This window comes from Choloepus didactylus, chromosome 18 (genome assembly GCF_015220235.1).
Source record: "Choloepus didactylus isolate mChoDid1 chromosome 18, mChoDid1.pri, whole genome shotgun sequence".
NCBI lineage: Eukaryota > Metazoa > Chordata > Mammalia > Pilosa > Megalonychidae > Choloepus > Choloepus didactylus.
The window spans coordinates 53,192,415-53,220,248 of NC_051324.1; the positions used below are offsets into that span (position 1 = coordinate 53,192,415).

Genomic DNA, 27,834 nt, shown 5'->3' on the forward strand with positions numbered 1-27,834 from the left:
GGGGACCAGGGAAGGAACACATCCAGCACTCCAGCCCAGGGGCAGGGGCACCCAGACTCAGCCGGCTGGGGAGGAATCCAGGTCCGGGGGTCAGGCGCAAACATTCAAATGAGGTTGGTGCGGTTAGCACATCTTCCAGAAGGCCTCGGATTCACCACCACATGGGGCCACCTTCCGACCTGTACGCGGGAAAGGAAAGGGATCACGCCTCGGATCTGGGGAGGCGACAGTGGGGGGAAGTACTCGACAGTGGTGCCGGGGCAGGGGGACCGTGGGACAGTAGGACCAGACCACGCTGTAGGAGGCGAGGTGTGTGGAGATGGGGCGCCTTTACCGCGACCTGACGGGACGGTCCTCGCCCTCGGGGAAGCGCAGATTCGAGAGCAGACCTTCGGAGCTGTCCCGTTTCCCGTACCTGGGGAGGCGGGGTCAGGTGGGGGCGTGGTCAGGCCTGGTCCCGCCTCTAGACGGAGCTGGGCGGGGGGCGGGAGACGCGGGAGCCCCCTGCGCCGCCCGCCCCGCGCATGCGCTCACCGCTGCCGGGTGACCAGGTTGAGGTAGTGGCGGAGGGAGGCGTAGTAGCGGTTCAGCTCCTCCGGGGAGGCGTCCTCGCCGGGAACCTCGGGTTTGGAGGGGTAGGCCTCTACCAGCGCCCCAAGGAAGGCGAGCAGGGTCAGCAGCATCGCAGCCATAGCGAGCCAGGGCCTGCGCACCGTCACCATCTGGGGACAAGGAATTGAAACCTGGGTTCATTCTGAGCCTCGACCCCCGACGGCTGGAGGCTGCTGCTAGACCGTGCAACCGCTTGCTGTGTGTCCTCGGTCCCCGCACCATATCTGACCTCAGTTTCCTCATCTGTCAAAGGGGCGTAAGCCCTGCCTGCCCTATCCTGCTAACCCTGAGCCCCCTATTCCCCGACCCCCCGCGGCTCAGGGAGGCAGATGGAGGGAGAGGGCTAGGCTGGCAGTGTGCGTTCCAGGGCATCTCTTCTTCCCTCCTCTGCTGGCCCCCTTCCAACCCAGCTTCCCGCCACTCAGCCTCAGCTTCCACCATCGCAGCCTCAGTTTCCCCACAGGACAGCCAGAGGTCCCCAGCACCCGACCATTCCTTGGCCCCCGGCCACTCACAGTGACAGCTCCTGAAGCAGAGATGAACAGGGGGGAGAAGGCAGGGGAGTCCAGTGGGTTGGACTGCTGCAGGTCGGGCCGCGGCCTCCACTGCTCACTGCTTTCCCTGCCAGGCTTTTATGCCGCCTGGGGAGGGAGGGGGAGTCCGAGGAGGGAAGGGGAGCCCGAGGGGGGAGGGGGAGCCCCAGAGGGGAGGGCCCTTCCTCCTCCCTCCCTCCACCCCCGCTGGATCGCTGCATTTACACCCAGACAGTGCGTGATGTCTCCATCCACCTCGCAGGAGCTGAGGGGGCAGCCTCTAGGCTCAGGTTCAAGGTCTCTGTGGATGCGGGGTGCCTAGCCTGAACCTGGTCTTCACCCCACAGCACCCCCAACAGCAGGTCTGACCTCCTCAGAAAGTGAGGTGCTTAGATCTTCTCCTGGGGCAGTCCGTGGGACCAGGGACCAGATCCCATCTTCCCTGTCCTGCCTGAGGGTGTGTGGAAGTGGGTCGTGTTTCCTCCAGCCTGGGACTACCCCTCTGAAAAGGCACCTTTTCAACCCCTTGGAGAAGGGTGGAGGAGCAACCAAGACCTGTGGAGAAGGTCCCTTTCTAGTGGTGGCAAAGGTGGGAATTTATGGCTTTGGCTCCTGGCTTGCCGTTATGGTATCCCAGGAGATTGATTCTCTGGACACCCCATTATGTCCTCTCTCCATTAAAGTGTTGGGGAAAGGGATGGGTGGAGGCAGAAGCAAGCCAGTCCCCAACCCACAAACAGCTGAGTCTGCCACTGTGCATCCAGCCTAGCATACGCGGACTAGGGTCCAGCCAGGCCTGGCGTAGAACCCCCTCCCAAAGCACTGTGCTCCACCACCCCCACACACAAGTGTCACTCCAGGCACTGGTGTCTTGTGGGGCTGAGTGATAGCAGGGCTGCCCAAGTACATGCCACTGTCCCAGCCCATAGCAGACTCCCACTGGGCTTGGGGACCAAGACCCTCATCCAGCGCTTTTGAAGGAAAGAGGAAAGGACTAATATTTATTAAGCATCTCTGTGTGCTGACATTACATGATTTCAGGCACAATAAGGTAGTGGGCTGAGTTTATTCCCACTTTACAGATGAGAAAACAAGCTTGGAGAGGTGAAGGAGCAGCCAGGCATCCAGGATGCAAACAAGAGAAAGGGGGTGGGGCAGACCCCAGGGAGAGGACCTCTCAATCATGGCAAGACGACTCAGTACCTGGAGCCCACTAGGGCTCAGAAGTCCGCCACGGGAGCAGGAGAGTGGAGGCCAAGTCTGGGGCCGCCCACCACTTCTAAGTGGGCCAGGGTTGGGGAGGGACCTCCAGACTGCCAGCCCCGTCTAGCTCCCCTTCCTCTGCCTAGCCAGAGCCTCCAGTGCTTCCAGGCATCCCATCAGCCCCTGAGGGCAGGAGGGACCGTCTTGTCCAGGTCCCTGCCTCTGGGCCAGCCCCTCTCCCCTCCAGGACAGATGGCTGTTGGTGCTATTTTTAGAGCTCTTCTGAAATGGAGCCTCCAGGGCTCCCTCAATCACCGTTTATGGGTTCAATCACCTGCACTCCCCGGAAATGGCTTCTTAGCAGCCAGTCCAGCCAAATGGGTCCCACACACTCCGAGAAAGGCCAAGGCCCCTTGCTGAGGATGGAGGTGGAAGAGCACACCAGGAAGAAGGGACATGGAAATATCTTCCTTCTTAGGGAGCCCTAGTCTGAGGGCAAGGCACAGCCCTGTCCTCCAGGAACCCCAGGCCAGGAGGAGAGTCAAGGCTGTAACCTTAAGGATCCCCAGACTGAGGTGAAGGCCCGGCAGTATCACTGGGGAGCTCCTGTCTGAGGGGGAGGCACTCCACTCTCCTTCGAGAGCCCCAGTCTGAAAAGGTTCAAGAACACAGAGGCAGAGAGACAAGCCTATGTCCTGTTTGAAGAGGAGGCCGCAGAAACAAAAATAATCCACTCCTCCAGGGGTCAAGGAAAGACAAGAGCCAGGGGCTCACCCTAGGGATGGCAAGGGCAGCCAGGGGGCTGGTTAGGAGAGCTGTAATCCAGGGCTCAGGGACAAGGACTGCAGGCTAAAGGGGCAAGGATCGGAGCGTGGGGGTGGCTCTTCTGACCCTGCAGCACTACCCGGGGGGTGGGGGGAAGGGGAGAGAGAGGTGGTATCCAGTTCATTCCTCCTGGGCAGAGAGAGATGATGGGAGCTTGTGAGATGCCCACAGGGAATCGGTGGCATCCCTGGAACCCCCTGATGCCTTGGGGAGTGTGGGGTTGGAGGAGAGATGGGAAGAGAGGAGAAACAGTGGAGAAACTAGGGGGGAGGCCCAGATTCGGGGTACAACTTCTGAAGACGTCACCTCTCTCTTTACTTTTAGAGTGGAAGTAAATGGGATCCGAGGTGGTCCTTCGGCTGGGATGAGGAGCCAGCCTCCAAGTCCTCACAAACCCTTCCATCCATCACACACCCACCTGGTAATTCCACTCCCTGATTACAAGGTGAGCCAATTGGTTCATTAATCACCACCTCCTCATTGGAGAGCGTATTAACTTGTTGATTAGTGGGGAGGATGTCTCGGCCCTCGATCAATGGACTCAGCTACCCTCCACCCACACACCCACCACTGTCATTGCCACATGACTTAGCTTCTTTGAGGCATTACTGGGGGGTGGGGGTCTGATATCTCTAAAGGAAGATACTTCAGAGTCATTGTAGAGTTGGAACCAGGACCTACCTCCAACTTGACCTTGAAGGTGAGGAGGACAGAATTATTGGGGTTCCCTTGGTCCCTGTACTCAGAGCACCTAGCACGGTCACCCTAGGGGTCAGAGAGGCCATGGACTTGGACTTCACCTGACCATTCCCCTTGCCCAGTTGTCTCAAGGACCAATTACCAAGATAGGGTGGCCCTTGTCACTCTTCCCCAGAGGCTTAGCATTCTGTACCCATCTCCTAACCACCCTTGCCCGCTCCCTGACATATGACACACTGGGCAGTGCTGGTCCATTGCCTTCCACCAACAGACAAAGCCAACAGTGGATGGCCATGCAGCAAAAGTGATTCAATCTTTGTTCGGTTTGCTAAAGTTGCCAGAATGCAATATACCAGAAATGGGTTGGCTTTTACAATAGGGATTGTTTGGTTTACAAATTTACAGTTCTAAGGCCATGAAAATGTCCAAATTAAGGCATCAAGAGGAAGATACCTTCTCTGAGGAAAGGCTGCTGCCACCCAGGATTCCTCTGTCACATGGGAAGGCACATGGCCAGCACCTGCCAGTCCTTCACTCCCGGGTTCCACTGCTTCCAGCTTCTGATTCCAGTGGCTTTCTCTCTGAGCATCTGTGGGTCCTCTCTTAGCCTCTCCGGGATGTTTCTCTCTATAAACTCTCTCTCTCTCGGTGTTTCTGCCTTTTATCCTCTCATAAAGAACCCCAGTAAAGGATTAAGACCCCCTCCTTGAACTGGGTGGGTCACATCTCAATTGAAACAACCTAACCAAAAAGTCCCACCCACAAGAGGTCAGCTCCCACAAGAATGGATTAAAAGAACATGGCCTTTTCTGAGGTACGTAACAGCTCTAAATGACCACAATCTTCATTCAATAAGCTCTTATTAAGTCCCTATCATGTACCAGGCACTGTTCTAGGCACTGGGGACAGAGCAGTGAACAAAAAAGCAAAATCTCTGCCCTCATGGATTTACATTCTAGTGACAGGAAATAGAAAACAAGCAAATAAGCATGTGATATGAAATATGCCTGATGGTGATAAGTGCTATAGAAAATAATCAGGATAAGGAGGTAGAGTGCTGGGGTATGGGGAACTTATTTTATGGTGTGCACTCAGGGAAGGCCTCACCTGTCAGGTGGCATTTGAAGAAAGTGAGGAAGCAAACCATGAGACTAACTTGGGAAAGAGTGTTCCAGGCAGGGGGAACAGCACATGCAAAGGCCCTGAGGTGGGGGCATGCTTGGCAGTTTGAGGAGAAGCAAGGAGGCCCGTGTGGCTGGAGTAGAATGAGCAATGGGAAGTTAGAAGGAGATGAGATGGGCAGGGGGCGGACAGCAGGAGATCAGATCATGTAGGGCCTTGTGGGCAGCTAAAAGGACTTTGGCTTTTGCTAAGATTGAGATGGAAGCTTTGAGCAGAGGAGAGACATGATTTGTCTTACATTTTAAAAGACGTGCTCTGCCAGGAATGACTATGGTCTGTTGGTTTCTGATGGATATAGTAGGAACAAGTTCACAGAAATGTTGCTATATTATGTAACTTTCTTGGGGTAAAGTAGGAACATGTTGGAAGTTAAGCAGTTATCTTAGGTTAGTTGTCTTTTTCTTACTCCCTTGTTAGGGTCCCTTTGAAATGTTCTTTTATTGTATGTTTTTTTTCTTTTTAACTTTTTTTTTCATACAGTTGATTTAAAAAAGAAGGGAAAGTTAAAAAAAAAAAAAAAAAAAAAAACAAGGAAAAAAAAAGATGTAGTGCCCCCTTGAGGAGCCTGTGGAGAATGCAGGGGTATTCGCCTACCCCACCTCGATGGTTGCTAACATGACCACAGACATAGGGGACTGGTGGTTGGATGGGTTGAGCCCTCTACCATAAGTTTTACCCTTGGGAAGACGGTTGCTGCAAAGGAGAGGCTAGGCCTCCCTATGGTTGTGCCTAAGAGCCTCCTCCCGAATGCCTCTTTGTTGCTCAGATGTGGCCCTCTCTCTCTGGCTAAGCCAACTTGAGAGGTGAAATCACTGCCCTCCCCCCTACGTGGGATCAGACACCCAGGGGAGTGAATCTCCCTGGCAACGTGGAATATGACTCCCGGGGAGGAATGTAGACCCGGCATCGTGGGACGGAGAACATCTTCTTGACCAAAAGGGGGATGTGAAAGGAAATGAAATAAGCTTCAGTGGCAGAGATTCCAAAAGGAGCCGAGAGGTCACTCTGGTGGGCACTCTTACGCACACTTTAGACAACCCTTTTTAGGTTCTAAAGAATTGGGGTAGCTGGTGGTGGATACCTGAAGCTATCAAACTACAACCCAGAACCCATGAATCTCAAAGACAGTTGTATAAAAATGTAGCTTATGAGGGGTGACAAGGGGATTGGGAAAGCCATAAGGACCACACTCCACTTTGTCTAGTTTATGGATGGAGGAGTAGAAAAATAGGGGAAGGAAACAAACAGACAAAGGTACCCAGTGTTCTTTTTTACTTCAATTGCTCTTTTTCACTCTAATTATTATTCTTGTTATTTTTGTGTGTGTGCTAATGAAGGTGTCAGGGATTGATTTAGGTGATGAATGTACAACTATGTAATGGTACTGTAAACAATCGAAAGTACGATTTGTTTTGTATGACTGCGTGGTATGTGAATATATCTCAATAAAATGAAGATTAAAAAAAAAACAAAAAAACAAAAAAACAGGATTATCATTAAGTGTAATACAAACTGAAAAAAAAAAAAAAAAAAGACGTGCTCTGGCTGTTGTGTTGAGAATAGACCCAAGGGGGCAAGGTTAAGGTTGGAAGCAGGGAGGCCAGTTAGGAGCCTATTGCAATAACCTAGTTGAGTGATGTTGGCAGCTTGGACCAGGGTGGTGGGACACACACACACACACACACACACACACACACACAATTCTGACAGCTGCAAACATCCCATAGACATCTAACCTAAGAATAACTGCCAGGCATGTCTGTACAGTGCTGACAGCCCATTTAGCTGAAACAATCCACAGCAGAAGATAAAGAAAAATCAAAGGTTGTCTGGAGCAGTTAGGTTGTGGGTCTGTCTGCTCTGATTGCCAAGGCTCCTCTATTAGTCCGTGTAAAACTCTCTAGGCTACCTTGATTACTGGCTGCAGCCCAGGCACAGAAAGACCCCTGTGACCGAGCTTATAGAAATGCAAGCATGTTTTATCATGAGCATAAAACTCACTTAAAAACACTTTGGCTCTTTGCAGAGAAAGAAGCAGGGAATGAAGAATAACCAGTTGCCACCATTGAAAAACACGCACATCCCTCCAAAGGGGTATCAGTCCCATCCAAGGAAACTTTGTCATCTCCTTGAACAAATGGTAAGGAAGTAGGCAGGGACACTCTCTATTTCCCATGATCCGGCTTCATGTGCAAAGCACCATAGAGAGCAAGTGGGACCATGGGTGAGTGAGTGAGATCGATGCAAATTGTCCAAAATATGTCCCACTGTGGATTCTGGTTACATCTGGGGAGTGAGCTTGGGAGGCATTGATGCCAAAAAAAAAAAAAAAAAAGGTAGGAGCTCTCTACCTGACCTCCCCTTACCCAAAACTGCAGGTCCTTGCATAAAGTTCAGTCTTCTCTCTAGCACAGAGAGCAGAGTACGCTTTCTGGAAAGGGCCAGAGAGTGACTATCTTAGGCTTTGCAGGTCATAGAGTCTATGGGGCAAGTACTCAGTTGTGCAGTTGTAGCATGAAAGCAGCCACAGAACGATTCAAAACATGACCAGGTGTGGCTGTGGCCCAATACAACTTTATTTATGGACATTAGAGTTTGAATTTCATGTAATTTTCACGTCATGAAAAATTATTCTTTTTTCTTCAACCATTTAAAAATATAAAACCATCCTTAGTTCATGGGCCATACAAAAACAGGCCCATAGATTATAGTTTGCTGATTCCTAGTCTAGAAAAGTGATTATTTCTGCTTCCTCTGAATTAAATTGTCTGTTTACCAAGAGCCCATTGGATATGTTCCCAAGTCTGTTTATGCTAGAGGTATTTGTCACTGTAATCATATAATTCAATTTTAATGTTACATAAACTGATGAAATATGAGTTCATAAAGAGTTGTTCCCTTGAAAATGAAGTTAAATACTATGGGAAGACTGGACAAAGAGAATTGTTGAAGTGTTGAATTAAGCGTGAAAGGTAACTATAAAAATCCTAAAAATCTAGAAGGAGTCTACATCAAATTGCTTCACAAGTGTCTTTAAGTTCTCACCCCATTTAAAGAAACTGGAAATAGTAGGTGATACAGTACGGGAGTGTGGGGATGGTTTATGCAAGAAAGCAAAGCCTCAAGTCAGAATCCTAGAGAAAAAGCCTAGGCCCCTATATCAAAAGATTGGCCCCTGAATGCACATTTATATGTTTGAAATGAAAACAAAAATGACTTAGATATATATGTGTCTGTGTTTATGATTGTCCACTTTAACAGAATTTTCAAAAGACTGGTCAATGACCCAGTCCTGCTTATATCAAAACAAGGACTTCTCCTGTACTATACGTGTTGTCCCTATAGTTTGAATGTTTTTATAGAGCGTCTATATTACTTGAATAATTTAAAGAATAAATGAAGAACTTTTTTTAAAATCAATAAAGATAAAATGCCAGTGTGTGTTGTGAATCCTGGAACCAGACACCGTGAGGGGCCCTGGGCTTCAGTCCCAGGGAAGCCTGTATACCTTCCCACCATAAAAATGCTCCTGTTCTTGCGGGTGAACCTCCTGCCTGACTGAAACTTCTCAGGGGACTGACAGTCACAGGTGGCCAGGGCTGCTGGGGCAGAAAATCACGTCCCGAAAGAGGCGCGGATTTGGGAATAGACGACTATAACCTCCTGCCAGACGCTGTCAGCAACCTGCTCCACCCTCCAGGCCATGGAGGGTCTTGTGTCCCTGCAAGTCCCAGGGCCTTGCAGGTGCTAGTGCATTGCAGGCTCCTAGGAAACGGGTGGTGAATCAATCAACAAGTGAGCATATTAGTTAAGATGTCAGTGCAGAGGCTTTCATGGAGACCAAATAACAGCAGTTCAAATACCATTTACGTTGATTTCTCACTCTTCCATAAGGGTCCACACTGACAGTTGGTCCAGGGGGGAGATGGCTCTGATCCCTGAGGGGATCCAAGAGCACAGGCCGCTTCTATCTTGTTTCTTCATCCTCTCCTAGTATATTTCACTCTTCTGCGTGGTCCGTGGTCAAATCATCCCACCACATCCACATCGTGGCTCATGGGAATGAGAAAAGAGGAAGTAGGGATGTGATGGGAAAGCTGCACACATTACTTCTGCTCCCAACTCATTGGGCAGAGCTTAGTCACGTGGCCATGCCTAACTGCAAGCGAACTCTGGGGATTCAGTTACTAAAAGGAAGAAGAGAATAATATTAAGGGTAAATTATCAGTTTCTGCCACAGGATGTTATAAACAAGGTTATAAGAACATTGGGGGGTGTTACCCATATTTCTGAAGAAGCAATTATAGGTCAACAAGCAGATGACTTTGCCCCAGTATTTGTCCTGATACTGAAATTGGCATCTAAGACTCAGTCCCCAAATTGGAATATGTTAATTTAGTAAGTTTTTAAAAACGACCCCCATGAGGGCAGGAACAAACCACCCAGAACTCTTCCCCTCGTCCACCTTTACCTGGAGCAGCAACTCACCCTACTCGCTCATGCCCCAGCCCTCACACAGCTCCACACCCACTCTGGACTCAGTAGGAGCTTTCTCTCCAGGGAAGCCCTGCCTTCTCTCCCTGCCACCAGGTGCTGGACTCAGAACTTTCCTTTCCTTCTAGCCCGAGGTATTTAATGACCTCAATTTGGCCCCTCCCAGACGCTCTGCCACCACTTTTGCTTGTCCCTCTCTTCGTCTTGGATTCAGTCTTGGATGCCCTCCCCTACCCCTGCCCTTGGCTTCTCTTTCTCTCTGTATCCCGTCACCCACAAATCTGTCTGGTCTATGTCTTCTCTGCCTCCAAACTCACCCTATTACCACAGTGACAGTGACCTTCACCTCAGCAAACAGCCCCATCCTCCCTCAACCCTTTGCTTGGGAATGGAAGCTTTTACTCTCATCTCACTCATCTTTTCCTTTCTACGTTTTCCCCGTGACAGAGTCTGCCAGTTGGCCTTCAAGCTCCATTTTACCTAGACTTCCAGCTAAAAAAATACATTTCCCAGTCACCCTTGCAGCTAGGTGAGAACTTGCCACTAAGTTTTTTCCAGTGGGTGTGAGCACAAGTTATCTGTGCCACTTTCAAGATGTGCCATTAAAAGGAAGGGGGTTGTCCCCTCCTGCCTCTCTTTTCCCCCTCCCCCTGGCCCAAAATGCAATGTGATGAGTCATTGCTCACGAGGGAATGTAAGCAACATTCTAAGGATGGCAGAGTAGCAAGATGCAAGGAGCTACTTGAAAGTGGTTAAAATGGGAAATGTTATGTTGTATATATGTTAACAGAATAATTTTTTTTTAATGATGCAGGGAGCTGGATCTCTGACACCACCTAGCTGCCCTACCATGCAGACCTGCCTACCTGAAGGTTACTTAAGAGGTAAAAAGAAAAAAATCTGTCTTGTTTAAACCACTGTATTTAGGGTCTCTTGTTACATAGCCTGTATCCCAACAAATATACTCCTCATCTGTAGGAGGTGCTGTTAGTGCCCCAATCACATTCCCCCAGATCCCTGTGTCATTTTTGCACACATTGGCTCTGGTGTAATTTCACTACCAACAGCCAGAACCTACATCTCTTTGTCAGAGGACTACCTTCAGATTACCAGCATCAATTTGCCTGCCTCACTCTGGAAAGCCTGGGAGTTTAGAACCCACAAGGACATCCTTAAACCAATGACAGATGAGTGCAGGGATATAAACATATCAGTTTGTCTCTGATTGGTATAACTTGAGGTATAGCCAGCCAACAAGTGTTTCCTGAAAAGTCTGATGGGTCACATACTTTTTTGGGCAGCACACAGCTGCTGAAACCGGGAAAGGCTTTGCCCATTATGGTAGCAGCCAAGCACAAGGACATCATTATAAAGCCTAAGGACCTGGAGAGCCTTTGCCCACCCTGAACTCTCGAAACTGACCTGCCAGGGCTCCCTTCCGGTCCTGAGCTCCACACTGGGGAGAACCCACTGAGAGGGGAATCAAAAGCAAGCAGGATAGTGACAATAGAGAGGAAGGAAACAGAAGGTCCTGTTAAAAGTGGGAGAGGGCAGGGGTATAAATCACCCTCGCAATGCAGGATATGATTCCCGGGGATGAACCTGGGCCCGGCATCATGGAACTGAGAACATCTTATTGACAAAAGAGGGGTGCAAGATGAAACGAAATAAAGCTTCAGTGGCTGAGAGATTTCAAATGGAGTTGAGATGTCACTCTGGTGGGCATTCTTACACACTAAGATAACCCTTCTTAGGTTTTAATGTACTGGAATAGCTAGAAGAAAATACCTGAAACTATCGAACTCCAACCCAGTAGCCTGGAGTCTTGAAGACAATTATATAATAATGTAGCTTATAAGGGCTGACAGTGTGATTGTGAAAACCTCGTGGCTCACACTCCCTTTATCCAGTATATGGATGGATGAGTAGAAAAATGGGGACAAAAACTAAATGAAAAATAGGGTGGGATGGGGGGGGATGATTTGGGTGTTCTTTTTTACTTTTATTTTTTATTCTTATTCTGATTTTTTCTGGTGTAAGGAAAATGTTCAAAAATAGATTGGGAGGAGGATCCAAGATGGTGGCATAGAGAGGAGTGGAAGCTAAGTAGCCCCCCTGTAACAACTGAAAAAAACCAGAAACAACTAGTAAATAATCCAGAATAACTGCAGGGGGACAAACATGACCGTCCACTCATCATACACAAACCTGAATTGGGAGGATAGCCCAAGATCACAGCATAAAATCTATAAGTAAGAACTGCGGATCCAAATTGGGGGACCCCTCCCCCACAGCCCGAGCTGCAAAGCCTCGTGGTGCCAGAGAGAAGCTCTCTCCCAGCAAGTGAATATACCTCAGCTGAGCTCCAACTGGGGTTTTAATTAGTGAGTGTGAACTGCTCACTATGAGGTATGAATCCCCAACAAGTAGACAGAGACTTTGGGTGACGACTGACCTTGGAGAGCCAGAGGGTTGCCTCAGACTAGCTCTGTTCCTTTTTCGACTCAGTGGAGAAAGCCTCATCCATCTTCAGTTCCCAATTCTGTGACCCAGACAGGGGTGTGGTACAGGCAGAGAGAGACCATTGAAATGCTAATGACCTCCCCCTAAGGCATCTATCTTCTCTAAGAGGAAAGAGGTGGGGCCCAGCTCTACTACCTGCCTTTCATTCAGAACTTACACCAGTCAAGAATTATAGGCTAATCTTTGCATCAGGCAGAGAGCACCCCGCACGGGCCGGTGGCCCAGGGCTTCCCTTGAGGGACAACGCACACTAGTGACGTAGCACAGCCTTCCCTCAGCAGAGGTCTTGGAACATCACAGCTGAGAAGGGGGGCCCACTCGGAAAACTTAGGGACACTACATCAATGCTGGTGGTTTGTGGGTCAGCGACAGAGAAAATCTGGGGCAAAACTGAAATGAAGGCTTAGACTCTTGCAACAACCTTGAATCTCCGGGAACACCTGGGAGGTTTGAATAATAAAGCTGCCCTGCCTGTCTAACCACCCAGACACATGCCCCAAATTCAGGGCAGACAGCTCCAACAACAAACCCGAACTGAGTTCACCAACTGAACCCCACAAAAATCATTTCCCCATGCCCCACAGAGACAGAGTTGGGGAGAACTGACTTGAGGGGTATAGGTGACTCGCAGACGCCATCTGCTGGTTATTTGGAGAAAGTATATGCCACCAACTTGCATTTCTGAAAAATTAGATTGGTATTTTTTTTTTTTTTACAACTTGAAAGAACCCTATCAAGCAAAGCAAATGCCAAGAGGCCAAAAACAACAGAAAATCTTAATGCATATGATAAAACCGGACGATATGGAGAACCCGATCCCAAACACCCAAATCAAAATACCAGAAGAGACACAGTACTTGGCACAATTAATCAAACATTTACAATTGAGGAATGAAAACATGGCACAGGATATGAAAGACATGAAGAAGACCATGGCCCAGTATAAAAGGGACATAAAGAAGACCCTAGAAGAGCATAAAGAAGAAATTGCAAGATTAAATAAAAAAAAAAAGAAGATCTTATGGAAATAAAAGAAATTGTTGGCCAAATTAAAAAGACTAGATACTCACAATACAAGATTAGAGGAAGTTGAACAATGACTCAGTGTCCTAGAGGTCCACAAAACAGAAAATGAAAGAACAAAAGAAAGAATGGAGAAAAAAATTTAAAAAATCGAAAAGATCTCAGGGATACGATAGATAAAATAAAGCGTCCAAATTTAAGACTCACTGGTGTCCCAGAAGGGGAAGAGAAGGGCAAAGGTCTAGAAAGAGTATTCAAAGAAATTGTTGGGGAAAACTTCCCAAACCTTCTATACAATATAAATACACAAAGCATAAATGCCCAGCGAACTCCAAATAGAATAAATCCAAATAAACTCACTCCAAGACATATTCTGATCAGACTCTCAAATACTGAAGAGAAGGAGCAAGTTCTGAAAGCAGCAAGAGAAAAGCAATTCACCACATACAAAGGAAACAGTATAAGACTAAGTTGTGACTACTCAGCAGCCACCATGGAGGCGAGAAGGCAGTGGCATGACATATTTAAAACTCGGAGAGAGAAAAATTTCCAACCAAGAATACTTTATCCAGCAAAACTCTCCTTCAAATTCGAGGGAGAGCTTAAATTTTTCACAGACAAACAAATGCTGAGAGAGTTTGCCAATAAAAGACCTGCCCTGCTTCAGATACTAAAGGGAGCCCTACCAACAGAGAAACAAAGAAAGGAGAAAGAGATACAGAGAATTTTAACAGGCATGTATAGAACCTTACATCCCAAATCACCAGGACACTCATTTTTCTCTAGTGATCATGGATCTTTCTCCAGAATGGACCATATGCTGGGACATAAAACAAGCCTCAATAAATTAAAAAAACAAAACAAACAAACAAACACAAAACAAACAATTGAACATATTTAAAGCACAATCTCTGACCATAATGGAATTCAAATAGAAGTCAATAATTTTTGAATTGTAACTCCACTATTTACTTCCTACATGATATAAAATACACAAACTCTAATGACAAATCAGTGGTTTTGAACTCGATGTAAAATATGTAATTTTTGACAAGAACTATATAAAGGCGGGGTAATGGAGGAATATAGGTACATAGTTTATGTGTCCTATTGAAATTAAGTTGGTATCAAAGAAAAACAAGATTGTTATGGATTTAAGATTTTAATTTTAAGCCCCACAGTAAACACAAAGAAATTATCAGACAATATGACCATAGAGATGAAAAGTAGAGTATGGGTTAAGAGAAATGGGAGAAGGGGCAATGGGGAGTTAAGAAATGAGTGTAGGTTGCTGTTTGAGGTGAAGGGAAATTTCTAGTAATGGATGGTGGGAAAGTGATAGCATTACAACATTCTAAATGTGATTAATCCCACTAATGGAATGCTAGGGAGGGGGTGGATGGATGGTGGGAAAGTGATAGCATTACAACATTCTAAATGTGATTAATCCCACTAATGGAATGCTAGGGAGGGAGTGGAATGGGAAGATTTAGGCTGTATATATGTTTTCACAATTGAGGAAAAAAAAAGAAGACAGTCTAAATAGATGACAATTGAATGCCAAGGATGACCCTGGATGGGATCTGAGGATGGAGGACAGAAGTCTCAAAGGGACACAGTTGAGACATAAGGAAAAGGAAATATAGAGTGTAAGCTTTGTATCATTGTTGAATCTCTTGTACTTCTTAGCTGCGTTTAATGGGATTGCATAAAAGAATGTTCTTGTTCATGGGAATTGTATATGTGAATTATAGTGTTTGTTCAAGGATGTGTGCAGCTAGTTCTCATATGTTCAGAAGACAGAGCAACAGATGATGGATGATAGATAGGGAGAGAGGGAGGGAAAGAAATAGCGGTGTGACAACATGTTAAAGTTAGTGGATCAGGGTATTGGGGGGGTCAGAGAATGCTGGAGTTCTGTGTATGGGGTTTGTATTGTTTTTGCAACTGTTCCTATAACTTTGAATTTATTTCAAAATAAAATGTAAAAAAAATAGATTGGGGTGATGAATACACAACTATATGATGGTACTGTGAACAGTTGACTGTACACCATGGATGATTGTATGGTATGTGAATTTATCTCAATAAAACTGAATTTAATTTTTTTTTTAAGTGGGAGAGGGGAAGACGGCCAGAAATCTCTCAAAAAACAATTCACCATATTTTTAACATTACATGAAAACAGCAGAAGGGAGAGCTCTGTGCAATTAGGAAAAACTATCTGAATCAAGCCTCCTTCTAAAAGTTTAGGACAACTAATTTCTATAAAAATGAGCAACAGAAAAGGATCAAGATCAAATCCCATGCAAAGCTATTATAAGAACAAAGAAAAAGGAGTAGGAAAACAGCCCTATAGACAATGACAACATGCCAGAAATACATGCTAAAAATCAAAGTTATAATGCACTATTCCAAAATGAGCTAAAAGACATTAACAAAATGATACAATACATAAAAGAACAACATAAATCAGAATCAGAATGGGGTGACAATATGTAAGAAAGATTAGAAATAAAAGAAAAATCATTTAGAAGTGAAGACTAAACTCAAAGGAACAACAGAGTAAATAAATGTAACCAATAGTGCCTTAAAAGAAATAGAAGATGAAATAAAGACATTATTAAAAATGAAAAAAGAAATGAAGAATGAGATAAAAAGTAGTAGAGAGGAAGTGACAAATATTGAAAATAGGCAAAGGAAAGCCATATGAATAATAGGAGTTACTGAAGAAGAAAACCAAATCAAGGGATGAGAACTAACACTAAGAACTCTAATTCAAGAACATCTGCCTAAAATAAAAAAATATAAAAGTACATATTGAAAGAGCCTCTATTGTTCCCAAGAATATTGACCCAGAAAGACTAATACCAAGACATATTCTATGATGAAAATATTCTGGAATTAGATAACAGTGACCATTGCATGATTCTGCAAATGTGCTAAAATGCACTGGATTATATAAAAATATATACGATAAATATTAGTAAAATTACTGGACTTTAAAGAAAAATAATAAAAAATCCTTTGGGCAGCTAGTAAACAAAAACATGACTTATAAAGGAAATAAAGTTAGATTTATCATCAGATTATTCAATAGCAATGCTTTATACCAGAAGAAAATGGAATAACATATCTAAGAAGCTCAAGAAAAGAAAATGTGAGCCAAAGATTTTATACCCAGAAAAACTGACTTTGAAGTATAAAGGGAATAGACAACCTATTATCAAGATGCAAGAACTTGGAGAATATTATACTCATGAGTTCTTCCTAAGAAAACAATTAGAGAACAAACTTCAGACAACCAAAAATGACTAGAAAAGCATTGATATAAGGAAGAGATAGACATAAAGGCTAGTGATGAGAATTAAATGTAGTTTTGTAGAACTAATATTAAACAAGGATTAAAAGGAAGGAAGTATAGCATGAAATGGGTATATACTATAATAGTATAGACAGGCAGTACAGCCAGAAAGAAATGGGGGACAGGAAATAAGGATAGGACATGCAAAATTTTTTTAACTGTTCTCAGTAATCATAACTGTTGGTAGTAGTGTTAGTATTGCTATCTGCAACTACTGTGCAAATAATGTAAAATAAAGTGAATGAGCAATTATGGGATATTCTAATTCTATCAACACCTGCGTTTCTGTGAACCAGAAATTACAGCATAGAAGAAAGGGAATTCAGATATGGAAGAGGTTAAATTAAAACCCTGTAGTCCTGAATTTGACTTGGAAATCTCTGTTCAATGAAAAGGCCTAAAAACAATGACAAACCCAATGGCAATGAGCATCTCCAGCACCCAAATTATGGTCTTGAAATAGCATTTTCCACTAAAAGAAACTAGGACTTCTTGTAGAAATGGTAGAGTCCAGGTCTGGGACTGGAAATATAAAAGGTGAGACTGGAACATACAGTCATATCAGCAAAAGGAGGCTAAAGTCATGAGGTTGTGCCAAAAGGACTAAGGAACCAACCCAAACAAGCTCCCACTGGCCAAAGATGGGGCCATTTGAGCATGAATTACAATAAAATTGTAATTGATGGGGAAACCTGTCAAATAAATTATATCTATGAATTCACAATGATTTTTTACTATCTTGAAAACTGAATAAATAAAAGAAAGAATCAAGGGTTTATCCTAACTATTCTATAGAAACTGGGTAGCCAAGCAGTAGATAAGGGAAAGCAATTCTTTTTATAAACTCATTCCATTACTACATGAAGACAGAAGATAGAATATCATCACCATTTGCAATCCTGCCGTGTATTAATGGATCTATTCATTAAGCATCAACACCTGCTATCATTAAAAAAAAAAAAAAGGTAGATAAGCAGACATTATGAGTCTCCTGGTGAAAGAACACACCACCACCTACAGTCCTGCCAAAGGGATCTACCGTGAGTCAGAGCATGCCACTGGATCCAGCTGCTGATTTGAAGGAAAAAGAGGACAAAGAAATATGCTGAACTGCATCAGGAGTATGCAACCATCAAAATCCAGACATGGGAAATTTGGCAGATTAAACAACACATTTCTGCAACAGATACATGGAAAAGAAAAGGATAGAGGATTAAACGAGAGGTTTCTAAGGAATAAAGGAAAACTTTAAAATGTATAACTTTTTAAAAATAGGCAATAGTAAACTATAGTCTATTATCAACTAAAACTAATAGGGGATAAAAGCATAAAGAAACAAACAAGGAGGTGATTTCTGTAAAAGTCAGGAATAGTAGTCACTTTTGGAGAGAGTAGGGGGATGTGACTAGGATGGGATAGGTGGAGGGGATTCGTGGGGCTGAAATTAAATTTGTGTCGTCTGGTTTTCCCTATCAATGTTTTTGTTGTTGTTTTTAACAACAACAAAAAGTATCCATCAAAAACAAAACCCGAAAAACAAACAACTAAAGTAATTCTTTCCTGACTTCCTTTTTTCCATCTCTTTGACACTAGTGCTCCCCAAGATTAGGTCTTTGGCATTCTTTTTTTCTCACTTGTCTTTCTTCCTGGGGATATCACCCAACCCCAGCGCTCTAACTACTTCCTATGCCAATGATTCCAAAATCTCTGTCATTTGCCCCTCCACTGAGTTCCTGTCACTGGACATGTCCACTTATATGTCCCTCAGTTAATTTAAATTAGCCTAATTAGCAAAAATAGTGCGTCAAGATTTCTCAGAGGCTTACTTTGTGCCAGCCACTATTCCAGGTATTTGTCACATGCTAACTTAGTTTCACACCAACCATATAAGGCACCATTATTAGCGTTATTTTATGGAAGATGAAACTGAGGCAGAGAGAGGTAAGGTAAGTAGCTGCCCCTTGTCTAAGCTTGTCATCTTATACCCCCAAATCTCCAGGGATCTCCAGCTCCATGAACGGCATCTCCAGCTCTTCAGGTGCCTGAGTTGGAAATCCTGGCTTCACTCCACAATGGCATGAGTCACTCTTTGGAAGTCTGAAGAAGGAGCATTGCAGATCTGAGGATACAAGCATGTCCATGAATTTGGGTGTATCCACAAGGGAATCCGTCTAAAGGGTTTAACTTTATTATGTGATTTTTCTCTGGAATATGAAGAAGTTATATCAAATGCAGAGTTTAGAAGACACCTCTCCTTAATGCTTGTATAACATATTTTTATTGATAAATAGTTATAAAATAGGGTAAACTATATATACTATTGTTCTAGTTTGCTAATGCTGCCGGATGCAAAACACCAGAAACGGATTGGCGTTTATAAAAGGGGGTTTATGTGGTTACACTGTTACAGTCTTAAGGCCATAAAGTGTCCAAGGTAACGCATCAACAATCGGGCACCTTCACTGGAGGATGGACAATGGCGTCCGGAAAAACCTCTGTTAGCTGGGAAGGCACGTGGCTGGTGTCTGCTCCAGAGTTCTGGCTTCATAATGGCTTTCTCCCAGGATGTTCCTCCCCAAGCTTCAGCTCCCCAAAAATGTCACTCCTAGTTGCTCTTGGGGTGTTTGTCCTCTTTTAGCTTCTCCAGAGCAAAAGTCTCTTTCAGAGGCCATCTCAGAAATGTCTCTGTAAGCTGAAGCTTCCCTCTCAGCTCCTGTGTGTTCTTCAAAGTGTCCCTCTTGGCTGTAGCAAGCTCACTGCTTCTGTCTGAGCTTATATAGTGTTCTAGTAAACTAATCAAGGCCCACGCTGAATGAGTGGGGCCACACCTCCTTGGAAATTATCCAATCAGAGTTATCACCTACAGTTGGGAGGGGCGCATCTCCATGGAAATACCCAATCAAGGAATTACAATCTAATCAACACTAATATGTCTGCCCACACAAGATTGCATCAAGGATAATGGTGTTTTGGGGGACATAATACATTCAAACTGGCACAACTATTTTTTGACTTGCTTTTTTCATTCAACAATACATCTTTTTCTGTTCTCCCTTCTTTTGTACCTTGTCACCCAGGCAATTCCTTGGTGGTGGCAATGGTGACAGTGGAGCCCACTGACACCTGAAGCTCTGAAGGAGAGGAATTTTCCCCTATGATCAAAAGATCTGTAGTCCAAAAAGGGTGGGGGGACCTGCATTGCTTTTTTCTCTCTCCCTGTTCTTCTATAACTTGACCCTGGATATGGGCACAGTGACAGGAAGTGTGCAGCAGAGCAGGGTAATCAAAATCCCAGCTTTCTCACTGGAGAACAAAAGTGGGAAGCCCCAGGTAATCAGAAAGCACCAGGAAGACCATAGAAAGGGAGGAGATTGTGAAAGCAACCCCACTAAGTTGTTTATGAACTCCTGGGCTTACTCCTGAGCTATATCAGGGGGCTCTGATCCTAAAAAGTATATGAAAGACTTCGAGAACTGAACTAAAGGTTAGACCACTCCCCAAGACCCAGACTACCACTGAGTGCCATACATGTAGGACAGATATGAATAACTCTTCAGTCTTCAAAAACGGAATTGATGTTGAGACTATAATCCAGGAAGGCTGGTCAGGACTTGTGATCTGAACCCAACTAGGTCAATTGCCTGCTGAAATAGAAATACAAATATCTTCTGTAGGGTTTCAACAATACCTAGACTCTTATAACAGAATATTTTTAATGTCCAGGATACAGTCTAAAATTATTTAGCATGTGTAAAACAAGGAAAATCCTCAATTCACATGGAAAAAGAAAAATAAACAGATGCCAATGATGAGATGACCTAGATGTTCGATTTCTCTGACAAAGACTTAAAAGCAGCAATTTAAAATGCTCCAAGAAGTAAAGACAAACATTACTGAAATGAAATAAAAGACAGGAAGTCTCAGCAATTAAATAGAAGATATTTTTAAAAGAACCAAATGGAAATTTTAGAACTAAAAAGTAAAATAGACAAAATTTTAAAGTCACTAGATGGGCTCAATAGCAGAATATAGATACCAGAGGAAAGAGCCAGTGAATTTGAAAATGAATCAATAGAATTTATCCAATCTAAACAACAAAGAAAAATATTGAAAAAAACTAAAAAATAAATACAGCCTCCTTGACTGGAAGTACAATACCAAAAGGTCAAATATTCATATCACAGTTCCAAAAGAAAAGGAGAAAATGCAATATAGAAAAAAATTCTGAAGAAACAATGGCCGAAAACTTCCCAAGTTTTGCAAAAGATATAAATCTACCAATTTAAGAACCTTGGCAAACCCAAATAGGACAAATCCAAAGAAAGTGATGCCCACACACATCATAATCAAACTGATGAAAGCTAAAGACAAAAAAATCATCAAAGCAAAGAAACAAAAACAGCACAACAACAAAAACCCCACTGGGCTGCTTGAAGAGAAACAACAGTGCAGGTGACTACAGATTTCTTACTAGAAACTGTGAGGCCAGAAAGAAGTGGAATAAGATTTTTTTTAGTGCAGAAAGAAAATGTCATCCCAGAATTCTATGTCTAATGAAAATATCCTTGAAGAATGAAGGTGAAATAAAGAAATTCTCAGGGAAGAAAAACTAAAAGAATTTGTTGCCAAGAGACTTGCTTTCAAAGAATTGCTAGAGGAAGCTCTTAGGCAGAGGAGAAATAATACCAGAATGAAACTTGGAATATCAGGAGTACAGGAAGAGCAACAGAAATGGTAAGTATATGGGTATACATAATAGACTACCCTTATTCTCTCTTGAGTTCTTTAAAATATGTTTGACAGTTGCAAGTAAAGTTATAATGTTGCCTGATGGGATTTTCAATTAATGCAGATGTAATATATAAGACAATTAAAACATAAAGGGAAGAAAGTAAAGGAACCTATATGATAGCAAGGGTTATACATTCCATTTGGAGTGCCAAATATTTATTGTAAGTAGAGTGTGAAAAGTCAAGTATATGTATGTGTATTCAGTGCCTGGAATGACCATTTTAAAAATAAAAAATAAGATAATAAAATAAATTAAAGAGATATATTTAAAAACTCAATAGAAACATTAAAATGGAATACTAAAAAGTAATCTAATAAACCAAAAGAAGGCAGGAAATGAGAAATAGGAGAATGAAAAACACAGGAAACCAAGAGAAAACAATAATAAATAATAATAAATTGCTAGTCCTAAATCAAACATATCAATAGTTACATTAACTGTAAATGGTCTAAAAGCACTAATTAAAAGAAAGAGAGTGTCAGAAGAGAGCTTCTGAATAATAATCAGAAAGATTATTTTTTAAATTTTTTATTGAGATTGCTCACATACTATACAACTATCCAAATATCCAAAGTGTACTATGAATTGCTCATGGTACCATCATACAGCTGTGCATCCATCACCACAATTAATTTCCTCCCCCAATCCCTAGAGCATTTTCATTACTCCAGAAAAAAAAAAGACAAAAAAAGGAAACTCCAGTCCTCCCATACCCCTAACCACCCCCCTCCATCATTGACTCATAGCCTTGCTATAGTACATTTGTTACTGTTGACAAAAGAATGCCAAAATACTACTAACTGTAGTATATAGTGTGCAATAGGTATATATTTTTTCCTATATGCCCTTCTATTATTACCTTCTGGTTATAGTGTCATACATTTGTTCTAGTTCATGAGAGGGATTTCTAATATTTGTACAGTTGATCACAGACACTGTCCACCACAAGATTCACTGCGCTGTACATTCCCATCCTTCAGCCTCCAAACCTCCTTCTAGTGACATATGTGACTCTGAGCTTACCCTTTCCACCACCTTCACACATCATTCAGCAGTTAGTTATTCTCACAACATGCTACCATCACCTCTGTCCATTTCCAAACGTTTAAGTTCACTCTAGTTGAACATTCTGCCCATAATAAACAACCGCTCCCCGTTCTTTAGCCTCATTCTATATCCCAGTAACTTATATTTCATGTCTATGAGTTTACATATTATAATTAGTTCATATCAGTGAGATTCTGCAATATCTGTCCTTATGTGTCTTATTTCACTCAATATAGTGCCCTCAAGTTTTCTTCATCAACCCATTTTTTTAAAGACAGTTTTGTTCACACACCATACATTCTGTCCTAAGTAAACAATCGTTGGTTCCCTGTATAGTCACGTATTTATGTATTCAGCACCATCACCACTGTCTATATAAGGACATCTCCATTTCTTCCACAAAGAAGGAGGAAGAGTCAAAGAAGGTAGAGAGACAAAAGAAAAAGAAAAAAAGAAAGAGAGGAAAAAAAACATAACAGCTAGAAAGCAACAAAAGGAAAGATAGCATTAAGCTAAAGTAAATAGAGTCAGGCAACGTCACCAATGCCAGAAGTCCCATACCCTTCCTCTATGTTGCCCCCACCATAAGCATTTAGCTTTGGTATATTGCCTTTATTATGTTAAAGGAAGCACAATACAATGTTTCCATTAATTATAGTCTCTAGTTTGCATTGATTGTATTTTCCCCTCAATCCCACCCTATTTTTAACACCTTGCAGTGTTGACATTCATTTGTTCTACCTCATGTAAAAGCATATTTGTACCTTTTATTACAATCATTGAGCACCCTAGATTTCACTGAGTTATATAGTCCCAGTCTTTATCTTTCGTCTTTCATTCTAGTGTTCCACACGTTCCTAACCTTCCTCTTTCAACCATGCTCACAGTCCTCTTTGTTCAGTGTACTTACATTGCTGTGCTACTGTCTCCCAAAATTGTTTTCCAAACCTCTCACTCCTGTCTTTTCCTTTCTGTCTGCAGTGCTTCCTTTAGTATTGGTTTCCTGTAGAGCAGGTATCTTGTTCACAAACTCTGTCTTTGTCTGTTTGTCAGAGAATATTTTAAGCTCTCCCTCATATTTGAAGGACAGTTTTGCCAGATATAGGCTTCTTGGTTGATAGTTTTTCTCTTTCAGTATCTCAAATATATCACCCCACTTCCTTCTTGCCTCTATGGTTTCTATTGAGAGATCTGCACATAGTCTTATCAAGCTTCCTTTGTATGTAATGGATTGCTTTTCTCTTGCTTTCAGGATTCTCTCTTTATCTTTGATGTTTCATAATCTGATTATTAAGTGTCTTGGCATAGGCCTATTCAGATCTATTCTATTTGGGTTATGCTGCACTTCTTGGATCCCTAATTTTATGTCTTTCATAAGAGATGGGAAATTTTCATTGATTATTTCTTCTATTATTGCTTCTGCCCCTTTTCTCTTCTCTTCTCCTTCTGGGACACCAGTGCCACATACATTCCTGCATTTTGTTTTGTCCTTAAGTTCCTGGAGACATTGCTCATATTTTTCCATTCTTTTCTCTATCTGTTCTTTTGTGTGTAGGCTTTCAGGTGCATTGTTCTCCAGTTCCTGAGTGTTTTCTTCTGCCTCTTGAGATTTGTTGTTGTATGTTTCCATTGTGTCTTTCATCTCTTGTGTTGTGCCTTTCATTTCCATAGATTCTGCCAGTTGTTTTCTCAAACTTTCAATTTCCACCTCATGTACGCCCAGTGTTTTCTCTATATGCTTCATCTCTTTTGCCATATCTTCCCTAAACTTTTTGAATTGATTTACTATTAGTTGTTTAAATTCCTGTATCTCGGTTGAACTGTAAGTTTGTTCCTTTGACTGGGCCATAACTTCATTTTTCTTAGTGTAGGTTGTAATATTCTGTTATCTAGGCATCTGATTTCCTTGGTTACCTCAATCAGGTTTTCCCAGACCAGAACAGGCTCAGGTCTCAGAAGGAGGAAATAGTATCACATCTCCCCGAGGATGTGTCTTAGAAGATTGGTACAACCTGTGAGGCCTCAGGTCACTGTGTTTTTCTGCCTAGCAAGTGGTACCTGTCAGCCTGTAGCTCCAGACTGGTAAGGAGGTGTGGTCTGTTGTTGTTTTCCCTAAGGCTCTGGGGTCTGGTTCTGAATGGAAGGCAGGTAGTAGAGCTTGGCACCACCTTCTTCCTCTTAGGGAAAATATACCACCTAGGGAGAAGTCATTTACATTTGAATAGTCTCTCTGCCTGTGCTATCTCCACCCTTGTCTGGGTCAGAGTGCTGGGAACTGAAAATGGCTGAGGTTTTCTCCACTAAGCTGAAAAAGGGACAGAAAGCCCCCTTCAGGTACAGTCCATGGCCACCCTCTGGTTCTCCAAGGTCAGTTGTCACCAAAAGCCTCTGTCTGCTTGTTGGGGATTCATATCTTGTATTGAGCAGTCCATGTTTGAGAATTAAAACCCCAGTTGGAGCTCAGCTGAGGTATATCCGCTTGCTCAGAGAGTGCTGCTCTCTAGCACTGCGAGGCTTTGCAGTTTCGGCCATGGGGGGAGGGGGCCCCTGACTTGGATCCACAGTTTTTACTTACAGATTTTATGCCACAATCTCAGGCATTCCTCCCAATTCAGTTTGGTGTATGATGAGTGGACAGTCACATTTGTCCCCTCACAGTTATTACAGATTATTTACTAGTTGTTCCTGTTTTTTTATTAGCTGTTCCAAGGGGACAAACTAGCTTCCATTCCTCTCTATGCCACTATCTTCTTCTGTCTTCTAGAAAGATTATTTTTTTTATTAAATTCAGTTTTATTGAAATACATTCACACACCATACAATCATCCATGGTATACAATCCACTGTCCACAGTATGATAACATAGTTATGCGTTCATCACCACAATCTATCTCTGAACATTTGCCTTACATCAGAAAGAACCAGAACAAGAATAAAAAATAAAAGTGAAAAAAGAACACCCAAATCATCCCCCCATCCCACCCCATTTGTCCTTTAGTTTTTATCCCCATTTTTCTACTCATCCATATGCTAGATAAAGGGGGTGTGATCCACAAGGTCTTCACAATCACACTGTCACCCCTTGTAATCTACATTATTATATAATTGTCTTCAGGAGTCCAGACTGCTGGGTTGGAGTTTGGTAGTTTCAGGTATTTACTTCTAGCTATTCCAATACATTAAAACCTAAGACGTGTTATCTATATAGTGCATAAGAATGTCCAGCAGAGTGACCTCTTGACTCCATTTGAAATCTCTCAGCCACTGAAACTATTTCGTCTCATTTTGCATAGAAAGATTATTTTTTAAAGACTCAAATATATGTTGTCTACAAGAAATTCACTTCAAAAATAAAGATATAGGTAAGTTAAAAGTAAAAGGATATAGGAAGGTATATCATGCATTCTAGTTTGCTAATGCTGCTGGAATGCAAAACACCAGAAATGGATTGGCTTTTATAAAGGGGGTTTATTTGGTTACACTGTTATAGTCTGAAGGCCATAAAGTGTCCAAGTTAAGTCATCAACAATTGGGTACCTTCACTGGAGGATGGCCAATGGTGTCCAGGAAACCTCTGTTAGCTGGGAAGGCACGTGGCTGATGTCTGCTCCAGAGTTCTGGTTTCAAAATGGCTTTCTCCCAGGATGTTCCTCTCTAGGCCACAGCTCCACTTCAAAATGTCACTCTAGTTGTTCTTGTGGTGTTTGTCATCTCTTAGCTTCGGAGCAAGAGTCTGCTTTCAATGGCCATCTTCAAACTGTCTCTTGTCTGCAGCTCCTCTCTCAGCTCTTGGGCATTCTTCAGAGTGTCCCTCTTGGCTGTAGCAAGCTTGCTTCTTCTGTCTGAGCTTATATAGTGCCCTAGTAAACTAATTCAGACCCACCCTGAATGGGGTCACACCTCCATGGAAATTATCCAATTAGAGTCATCACCCACAGTCGGGTGGGTCACATCTCCATGGAAACACTCCAAGAATTACAATCTAGTTAACACTGATACCTCTGCCAACACAAGATTACATCAAAGATACTGGCATTTTGGGGGACACAATACATCCAAACCAGCACACCATGTAAATATTCATCAAAAGAAAGCAAGAATTATCTTTATTACTGTGATGTGTCAAGCATTATATGCTAGTAGAATCTAATTTAATTGTTTCAGGTGGAAGATATTCTTTGAGTTTCCATTTGAATGTGTTTGGACTAAACATATGATAAACTTCTGATGTCTGCAGAAAGGAAGGAAGGAAGGAAGAGACAGAGGGAAAGAAGGATGGAGGAGAAAGTCTATATTAATATCAAAGTAGACTTCAGAGCAGAGATACCAGGGATAAAGAAGAAATAATAAATAATAATAAAAGGGTCAATTCATCAAGACATAACAATCCTAAGTGTATATGCACCTAACAACAAAGCTTCCAAATATATGAAACAAAAACAGATAGAACTGAAAGGAGAAATAGACAAATCCACAATCTCACTTAGATATTTCAACACTCCTCTCTCAGTAGGATTCCAACAATACCCAGACTCTTATAACATAATATTTTTAAATGTCCAGGAATAGAACATACAGAAAATCAGCAAGACTATAGAAGAGCTGAACACCATCATCAACCAACCAGATCTAATTGATAATTATAGAACACTCCATCCAACAATGGCAAATACAATTGTTTTCAAGTATATAGAGAACATTCACCAATATTAGACTATATCCTAGGTAACAGCAAATAAAACTTAACAAATTTAAAATTATTGAAACCATATAAAGTATGTTTTGTGACCATAATGGACTAAAAGTAGAAATCAATAGCAGAGAGATAACAGGAAAATATTCAAACATTGGATCCTAAACAGAATAGATCTAAATAATTCATGGGTAAAAGAGAAATTCTCATGAAAAATTAGAAAGTAATTTGAACTTAACTAAAATGAAAATATGATATACCAAAATTTGTAAGATACAGCTAAAGAAACACTTTGAAAGAAATCTATAGCATTATATAAATGGTCTAAAAACACTAATTAAAAGAAAAAGATTGATAGAATAGATTTTAAAATGCTTGTAATAGAAAAGAAGAAAGATTTCAAAACAATAAGCTTCCACCTTAAGAGATACTGCCTCCCCCCACCCCAAAAGAAAGAGCAAATAAACTCAAAGCAAACAGAAGGAATAACGTAAAGATAAGAGCAGAAACCAGTGAAACTGAAACCAGGAAAACAATAGAGAAAATCAATTAAACTAAAGCTAGTTCTTTGAAAAATATGAATAGAATTGATACACCTCTAGCAAGACTGACAAAGACAAACCAAAAGAAGACACAAATTACCAACGTCAGGAATGAAAGATGGTCTATCACCACAGACCCCACAGACAGTAATAGGATGATAAAGAAATACTACAAACAACTCTACTCACAAAAATTCAACAACTGAGATAAAATGGACCAATTTCTCAAAAAAACAGATGAAAAAGATAATGGAATGGTCCTATAACTGAAAATTAAATTTGTAGCTAAAAACTACAAAAAA

At 42.5% G+C, this 27,834-nt stretch overlaps 1 protein-coding gene across 1 annotated transcript; it reads right to left on the reverse strand.

Annotated features, from left to right (window-relative positions):
* Window positions 1–323: 323 nt before the first annotated feature.
* Window positions 324–9,184, reverse strand: PYY (peptide YY). Its single transcript, XM_037809660.1, has 3 exons — window positions 8,918–9,184; window positions 535–722; window positions 324–415 (listed from the first exon to the last, which is right to left on the reverse strand). Exons 1-3 carry the CDS (start codon window positions 8,918–8,920, stop codon window positions 331–333), a joined length of 276 nt encoding a protein of 91 aa, XP_037665588.1. The 5' UTR covers window positions 8,921–9,184; the 3' UTR covers window positions 324–330.
* Window positions 9,185–27,834: the final 18,650 nt, after the last annotated feature.